Source organism: Sinohyriopsis cumingii, chromosome 1 (genome assembly GCF_028554795.1).
Source record: "Sinohyriopsis cumingii isolate HCF-2022 chromosome 1, ASM2855479v2, whole genome shotgun sequence".
NCBI lineage: Eukaryota > Metazoa > Mollusca > Bivalvia > Unionida > Unionidae > Sinohyriopsis > Sinohyriopsis cumingii.
This window is the reverse complement of record NC_142961.1, coordinates 143,739,308-143,748,886: the sequence shown is the minus strand read 5'-3', so window position 1 is coordinate 143,748,886 and position 9,579 is coordinate 143,739,308. Positions and strand designations below refer to the sequence as shown.

Here is a 9,579-nt window from a genome sequence, read left to right as displayed (position 1 = left end):
TGGTAGTACTCAAGAATTATGATTAAGGTAGTACTCCTTAAGTATTATGATTAAGGTAGTACTCAAGCATTATTATTAAGGTAGTTCTCCTTAAGTATTATGATTAAGGTAGTTCTCCTTAAGTATTATCATTAAGATAGTTCTCCTTATGTATTATCATTAAGGTAGTTCTCCTTAAGTATTATCATTAAGGTAGTTCTCCTTATGTATTATCATTAAGGTATTTCTCCTTACGTATTATCATTAAGGTAGTTCTCCTTATGTATTATCATTAAGGTAGTTCTCCTTATGTATTATCAATAAGGTAGTTCTCCTTAAGCATTATCATTGAGGTAGTTCTTCTTATGTATTATCATTAAGGTAGTTCTCCTTATGTATTATCATTAAGGTAGTTCTCCTTAAGCATTATCATTAAGGTAGTTCTTCTTAAGTATTATGATTAAGGTAGTTCTCCTTATGTATTATCATTAAGGTAGTTCTCAAGTATTATGACTAAGTACGTATTATTGAAGAAACATATTTTACTAGAAAAAAAATAATTTTTATGCCTGAATCACTTTTTGTATTTTAGAGATTAATTCAGAATGCCCATGATATTGGCACCCTACTTTAAACAACCCTAGATCTGAGAGACACCAGTACGAGGCCATGTTCTGTTGACCCTTTAAATTTACCAATCAAATTAGAGCTTTCACATTTATAAAGTGAAGAATGCCATTCAGAACATAACATTTCTCATTACAACTTGTCCCAGCTTTAAATGCAATGCTTATCTGATTGATCACTACAAAATAAAGACAAAAAGTACCAAAGGTCAACAAACTTGATCCTTCATCGGTGCCTATCAGATCTACTTAATGAATCCAGACACCAAATATTGTTTTACTCTCTATAATCTGGGTACAAATTACAATAGTCAATTTTCTTGATTATAATGCCTAGAAAATGTATTTATTGTCAGAATTGTGTAATTTTGCAGTAAGTAAAATGTTGTTGGAAGTGGTCCAGGCAGGTAAACTAGGTTGCATCTTGTCCTTGCTTACCAATAAAGAAAACTTGCATGAACTCCTGCAGTCACACCAAAGACTTATAAAAATGGTACTAACAGCTGCCTTGTTGGGCACTTAGCATTAAGGGGTTAGTGTTAGGACTGGTTGGCCTGGTATCAGGATAATGTGACCAGGTGGGACATCATGCTACATGTCTGTAGCATGATGCCCCAGCCCTAAACATCACTCTAAACTGCCACATTGCAGATGTAGTGATATGACTGAAAAACTGTTAACGCTACGTTAAAAATCCAAATCACACACACACACACACACACACAACTTGCACAATATTGTTTCAGTGTTCTTTTACAAATAAAGAAATATGGTTGCATTTATGTTATGTTTGTTTTATAGTTATGAGAATCTGTTCATTATGTTCGCGTACTGATGTTGGTGACATGTCTTTTGTGAAATTTGTTTATGAATGTAACCCCATTCTAATACTGATATTTTGTATAGTGTAAAGACTGCCTTTGATAACAGAATGTCCCACCAAAATATTATACATCTATTCATATCTTATATTTGAAATTGACATTAATCCACATTTTTTCCCTTGAAAAATACTTGCAGCAATCTCAACAATAAACACAAAATGTAGTGATCATAATACTAAATATGTACTGTAGCCAAATCAATGAGACTGATTTAAAAATTAAATCACAGAATACATTATTTTTACTATTATTACAGGTATGAAAACAAAATAAGGTTATTGAAGGGAAATATGCCACTGAATGAAACTGAGACTTCATAACTTGTGGAACTCCAGTCAAAATACATCTCCAAGAGTAACTTAGTCTAACCAATGTAGATCACTGACCTATTTTCAAGCTTGAATGACTTGTATTTTTAAAGGGTCGTTATACAACACATTTCATATATAGTGTTAAATTTTCTCCCCTACATTGAAATTTAAAAAAAAAGCTAGTGAAGGTATTTATGATTTGTAACATAAAAAGCTTGGTAAAAAAAGTGCAACTATTAATAACCTCCATCACACAATCTCTCTCTCTCTCTCTATATATATATATATTATATATATCCTGTTCCAAAGTACAGTAAGTACCTACTACCTACCTAACCTCCTTTATGGAGTTTGAAGTTCTTGGGTACATATGAGATTAAAAACTGGCATGATCACTGGTCATTGTGAATTTATTTTTGTATCAATTTTCATTTTTACCATGCATCATGTTTCTGCAAGTTCTACCTAAAATGATCTGTATTCATTAGTTTCATTCGTGGATAATTGAACAATCAGGTGTGAAGCTTCACCTGTCAATCCATGTTTCACACAATCTAACCATCCAAGTAAATCATGATTAAGATCAAAGGCAGTTCAACTAGCCAATCAAATCATAATAAGTAATCTTCTCAAGGGAGCTACAACTAGCCAATCAAAGTCATAAGAAGCAATCTTCTCAAAGGCAGCTACAACTAGCCAATGAAATCATAATAAGAAGCAATCTTCTCAAAGCCAGATACAACTAGCCAATCAAAATCATAATAAGAAGCAATCTTCTCAAAGGCAGCTACAACTAGCCAATCAAATCATAATAAGAAGCAATCTTCTCAAAGGCAGCTACAACTAGCCAATCAAATCATAATAAGAAGCAATCTTCTCAAAGGCAGCTACAACTAGCCAATCAAATCATAATAAGAAACAATCTCAAAGGCAGCTACAACTAGCCAATCAAAATCATAAAAAGAAGCAACTTGCTCAATGGCAGCTGTAACCAACCAAGCAGATCCTTATAAGGAGTAGCGTGTAAATTCCTCAATAGCAGATACAACCAGCCATGCAAAACATGATAAAGAACATCTTCTTTATTATCAGTCATGTTTAGATTCAGCCTAGGTAAAATCTACCTTTGAAATGCATTCTTGGCATAGATTTACCATATTGATATGTTACTATGTTAAATCTACCTTTGAAATTCTTTCTTGGCATAGATTTACCATACTGATATGTTACTTTGTAAAATTTATTTTTGAAATGCAGCCTTGGCATAGATGTACAATACTGATATGTTATAGACTAAAATTTCTTTTATCCTGTCACCATTTTGCAATATGTATATACATGTACTTATATGACCATTATAATAAATGAATTGTAATGCAAGTTCACTATCGAACTACAAATCTGGTATACTCAGGTCTTGCTATTATAAAAAAAGGCTGTCATAAATTCCTGTAAGCACCTTTATTCAAATATGTATCACTAAAAATGTACACATCATCCACGTATACAGATGACCCAAGATGAGGCCCAAGAAGACCCGATAGCACTCACCTGACGTGATAATAGCTTACCCTCTAAAACTCACCAAAAACCCATTAATAAATAAACCTAACAAGCCAGATCTAATTGTAGATCATCTCATTAACATCTACATATATCACTTATAAATGATTTAAACAAAAAAAATCCCGAAACTATAAGCTTGTATACTAAATATGTTCAAAATCCTACAGAAATGCTATCTCAACAAATATGATGCATGTCAATTTAAAAATGTGTAAATGTTACTTATAATCCATCGGAGAAGTAAGTTGATACAAGCCTATTTACCAAGACTGGTTAAAAGATGTTCAAAATAAACCCTCTGGAGACATAACAACCTCGGCCATCAAGCACCAGATTAAAAGTTGCATAGATGTTGCTCATAATTTAATTCATCCAAAATCTTGATGATATAAACTTGTCTACTAAGTCTGATCAAAATCTATTCCGGAAGTGGTAACAAACTTGATTGATCGGATGTTGATCAACCAGTTAATATGGGAACTTGTGCAAGATCCATACATGTGACCACACAAACAGGTCAGGATAGATCAGGAAATTTCCAAAATTTGGCAAGATCCATACACGTGACCAAACAAACAGGTCAGGACATATCAGGAAATTTCCAAAATTTGGCAAGAGTTCTCGCTTCAAAAGTGAAAGAATTTACTGACCTGTTTTTATCATGCAAACAGAAAAAAATGACAACTATTGAACAAATTTATATTTTTTAAACATTAAAATATGCACATCTCATTACATCCATCTTTTCAATTGCTTGTTGCCTTTCATGCTGTCAGTACATGCACCACAAGCATTCTTAGCATTGTTGGTCACTGAATTGATTATATTTGTGACAGTCATCATAAATGTTGTTCTTAACACTTAGGAAATGATATAGTATTACTTGATCCAGTGTTCCTTTGGAGTAGGACTGAATTTTCCTCAGAATGTAATATGTCCTTTCAGTGTCATAGTGTGGCAATGTTACTACAACTCTACTGAGTCCACCAAAAAGTTTAATTCTTTCCTGCCTGTGGGTAGACTGGTGTTGCTGACTGCCTGCCAGAATTTTTCATGATTGGTGTTATCTGTGTCGAATCTGTTTTTTAAAAAAAGCTTAAAACTGAACATCTCAAGTCCAATGGACCCAATGAATTAATCCATGTAATGTTAATTGTCTTTAATCCTTTCCAAATTACTACTGATCGTGCATAGTATAATCCAATGATTAATTTTATGTGTTTGTTGAATTAGCATTTTAAGTGTCATGCTGAAAAGTAAACCAACTGCCAGTCACATGATCAGTCTTTATCTGAAATGTGCTACACTGAAAGAGCAAAGTGTAAAATAAAGGAAAAAACTATGTTCTGGAATTTTTTAAATAATAACTTTGAGTAGGTGGGAGATCATATATGCATGAAGATCTTGAATATATAAGCTTGTATGCCAAGTTTGATCCAAAATATGTACATATTAAACAGCATCTTGTGAAGTAACAGGCTTGGACAATCTGATGCCACACATCCTGCAAATTTGTGAAGATTCCACTTGGGATTATAATCATCTAAGACCTTGATAAAATCTGTTAAGAAATATAACCTCTGGACCATTTACAAACTCAAAATAATCTGATGCAAGATCACCTCATTAATAAGCACAGATGTAACTCAAACTGAACTTATTCAAAATCAGAATGATTAACGATATAAGCTACATCCCAAGCCTGATCAAAATCTGTTTCAGGAATACAGACCCTAGTAACATGCAACTGCTGAGAAACAGATGATGCAGGGCCATACCATAAGCTCCTACAGCCTTTGGACACATAAAATAAAATTAACAAATCACATAAAAACAAAGCGTGACATTCATTTTAACACAAACACAGGAAGCATTTAAGTTTAAAGTTTTTTTTTATCCAGCACATTATTTCCTTGCTTTGGTTTGAAAAATCTGTTAAATAAAATAAACAAAATAATTCATGCCTTGTGTTCCTATGTAAAAGTAATTAAAACCAAATACAGCATACATATCAAATTGTGTCTATACAAATATATAAATACACAATCTCTGGATTTCTTTATATGGCTATACCAATCAATCCTATGAGTTAATCCACCGGTTGATAGCATTGAACAAGTTGGTAAAAAAACTTTTTTTTCCCAGCAAATATGTATAGAGATTGTGAAAAAGAGAAAAATGAAAAAAATTGATCAAAGATATGAATCATCTGCCAACAAACAATACAAATATTAGTTTAAAAAATAATTATGTTAATAAATGTACACACACTTAGAAAATCTTAAACTTGACACAAAAAACCACCTTTAACATTTCTTAATTTGCAATTCTTATTTCTTTCTTTTCGTTGCTTATTTACAGTAGAAAAGGATTTCCTTCAAATCCCCCATTACATTCAATACTGTGTACATACCATGTACATGGACCCTGAACTGCAGTGTGTATGTTATTTGTTCTATTGACTACCCTAAGCAAACTGCACAGATCCAGAGCTGATGGCACATTAGGTGACAGAAGATCTGGGTTTACAAAGTTTGCAGTTGGATACAACTTGTACGTGAGTGCCCCAAATTGTACATCCTTAGAGTTTTGTTTTTAGTATAAAAGTCAAGAGTTTAGAATATCTATGCAGGAAGTTTTTATGACTTGATTAGAACTTTAAAAAATGTCTTGAATATAAGCAGGTTTTATGATGTACATAAATAAATGTACATGTCGATGGGAAAGTGGCTTTTAAATTCCTGAATTGTAGTTTAACAGAAAATACTAAAACAAGTGGTGTCACTAACTAGAACTTCACTGATAATTATGTAAAACTAGTGGGATTTGAAAACAATTTTACTGGAATAAATTGCAATTACTGCTATGTCAGAGCACATATGAAAAAGTCAGTTTTAAACCTGGTATTTGAACACACTATTAAAAAGTTAAATGGGCAGAAAGCAAATTTTGTATAGTCTTTTTCCATAAGGAATTATAATACACATGCAATAAAGTTAAATGGGGATATAAGTCTTCAAAATATAAAATACCAACACAGGTAAAATAGTGCTAAAAGCTCTAACCATGAAAAACAAGCAGAAATATCTACTAGCAAATTAGTTAAATATGCAAATATTTAAAAAAAAATCTCCTGAAGGTCTTCTTTTTTTATATGAGCTACCAGTGCACACACAGAAGTGATGGCAAGGTGTTTACATTGCAAGAAATAATCTATTTTTTACGGGTTTGAGGAGTGTTCATACTTGACCCATTTCATGACAATAGAAACCACCCTCAATAGTGACATTATCTAAACTGTATATGGTTGTTGACTGGTCAAGAAGCTTTATGAAACTGTATATCAAAAGAATAATGAAATGGGTCAAGGTGAAACAAATTAACCTTACACCCCTATAAATAATATTAGGCTTAACTGATGCTCAGCCATCACAATGAGTGCATATTGCAAAATGTAACAGACTGCAATTACTGTATTATATATAATATAAAATTAAAAGCACCCAAAATCATATACACATTATTTACCTCAGTATTTCTACAAATTAAATGAGGCTCTACTTGTTTATACATGCATTAATGTCTTCGTGACATAAAAGTTTTAACTGTTCCAGTTTTATACAAGAACATATTTTTCAAGATCTCAGTGTTCTGCTATTGTAGGGAGACATTGATAATGTATTAATTTTGACAATTGTGATTTCCTTTATTTTCATGGATACCAATTTTGATGAAATATATTTTTGTCTGTATATAAAATCATGGACGTGGGATAATACAGGATCTATGTTCAATGGGGTCATTAAACTGTGGTCTGTAGCAACAACAAAATCCACAAAAACTGGTACCCCATTAGATTACCTCATTCACCTTATTTCAAAGATTAAACTGTTGAAGTTGATATCTGCAACAATGTACACTTTTACCATGTTAAAACATGAAGTTTATGCCATAAATGGACCCACCTTTATAACATGACAAAAAAATCTTTCACATGATTTTTACATGATATCACAGACTTGACATTTCTTAAAAACATTTTGATATCAAATCAATGTAATATGTCAGGATGTCACACAAATTGATAGCATAACATTTAAAATTTAAACAAAATTACAAATCATTGTTATAATTTTTTCTCTGAATTATTGGACAAAAAAAATCAATGAAATGAATGTTTTAATCATGTTATAGACAGAAGCTTAACTCCAACTCATTGCATATGAATGGTATACACCATACTGGTGACTCTCTAGACTTTATTTGGCATGGCTCATAAAATATATAACCTAGTCTCACTTTATAAATCTTACAGGAAGACAGCAGTAATATCTGATCTCATTTTCACTAAACATCTCATATTTTCCTCCTCAAACTGAGATTTACTACAATTATTATTCCATGATTAATAATGACTGGTTTGATTTAGTGGCATTTAACGCCATTATACAGCACATGATAGTCTATATATGGTGGCCAGTATTCTGTTGCAGGAAGAACCACGGTAAGAATCAACAGCTCATGGGAGGCTACTGGCAAGCTGTCACACATACCCACAATGATCAAGTCGAAACTTGAATTCATGCTGGCAGAGGTGATGCAGCTGATTGATCTGTAAAAGCAAGTGCCTTAGGCCACTCAGCTACCCAGGACCCCAAATATTAATGAATTCAGAATAATCAGAAAAGGTAAAAATGAGTACAATGGTATCACATAGATTTCTGCTGGGTGTCTAATTAAAGAAATTATAAACAATATGTTTCTTCCTATGTGCCTCGTGATGTACAATGGGAATGGTAATGTTTTATTGAGACACATTTTCTGAGATCACAACCTATTATTGTTCTCCCTAGATGAAAGCTGACATTATAAATAACCATTTGGGTTCATGGACTGCCATCTCCACAGGTCCTCACCTTCAAAAGAAAATAAAACAAGCACAGATCATTATGAATTAAACTTCTTAAAAGTCCAATTTTTACAATATATAGAAGACAGTAAATGTAACTGCTTTTCTTCATATCTTTATTATTTGACTTATACTGATTAAACAGATACCAAAAATGTATTTCAGGTTCATTCATTTGTACATATATAGTAATCATTGTGATGATAAGTGTTGGGAGACATCTTAAAATATTTGAGTATCCCATAATCACAAATTTGTAACCTCAATGAAGGAAAAGGATGTTGTTAAGAATATGAACTACAGTGATCCCCCTCTTATAAGATCACCCCTATTGCAGCAGGGAAATGGTCTTATAATGAGGGTGGCCTTTCTAGAGGGGGATCACAAATGCGAATAGTAAATACATATGAAGAAAGTCACAACTACATTTCATTCTAAAACTTTAAATATTATCATTTAAAAATCACAAGAATGTTGTGAAATCAATGTGAAACAAACTGTTTCATCATTTTCAAAATAATGTTATGAACAAACATCAATATAGTTTTGCAACTGTCTTGATAATAACGTCACATCATCTGTCACAGTAGACACTTCAATACAATAGAGATTTTCCTAAGAATTCTTAGGCTTGAAAAATGTATCCAGCATCCATTTGTCCCATGCTTTCCACAGCTTTTCTTTTGTCTTTTTTAAGAATGTCTTGTGTTTTTGTAATTATGTCCAAAAGTTCAACAATGTTTGCTGTGAGGCCATAATCCATCAATTCTGAGGAATGTAATCATGCAGTCTGCATTGTAATGCACTATTGGCTGGGTTTTCATCATCACATGTTGCATCACTCTCACTGTCACTTTCCTTAGCCTGGCATGTTTCACTGGAATTTCTAGCACATTAATGACTCCCAGTCGTCACTAACTGTGTTCTCTGTAGCTAATGCATCATCATACTGAACATAATCCTTAAGGGTTGTTCCACGTGGCAGAAAGGGAGGTTAGTCCTCTCCTTCCCAGTTTTCCTTTCCTGCCTCTGGTACACCCGATACCTTTTGGAAAAACCCACATTTCTGAAAGCACTTTTGAATTGGCTTGGCTGTCAGGACATCCCATGCTGATGTCAGCCATTGGATTGCATCCAGCAGAGTCACCTTTTGTGCTATCTCTGGTGCAACTGTTATATTATCCACCAGGAACAAAACATATCTCAGCAGCTTTTTCCTGTAGTTCAATTTGACCGTCTGGATTATCCATGCATCCAGGAGCTGAAGTTTTAAAGTTGCATTTGGAGGAAAGTATAAAAACCTT

The 9,579-nt window shown here is 32.9% G+C and overlaps 1 protein-coding gene across 2 annotated transcripts in view; it reads right to left on the bottom strand.

Annotated features, from left to right (window-relative positions):
- Positions 1–3,242: 3,242 nt before the first annotated feature.
- The window catches only part of LOC149808065 (UDP-glucose 4-epimerase-like), a 28,918-nt gene continuing 22,581 nt past the window's right edge, over positions 3,243–9,579 (bottom strand). For both annotated transcript variants that reach the window (XM_089973231.1, XM_089973240.1), the window contains exon 10: positions 3,243–8,282. In XM_089973231.1, coding sequence (XP_089829357.1) covers positions 8,233–8,282 — 50 coding nt within the window. In that variant the 3' untranslated portion in view covers positions 3,243–8,232. The remainder of the gene's footprint in view (positions 8,283–9,579) is intronic.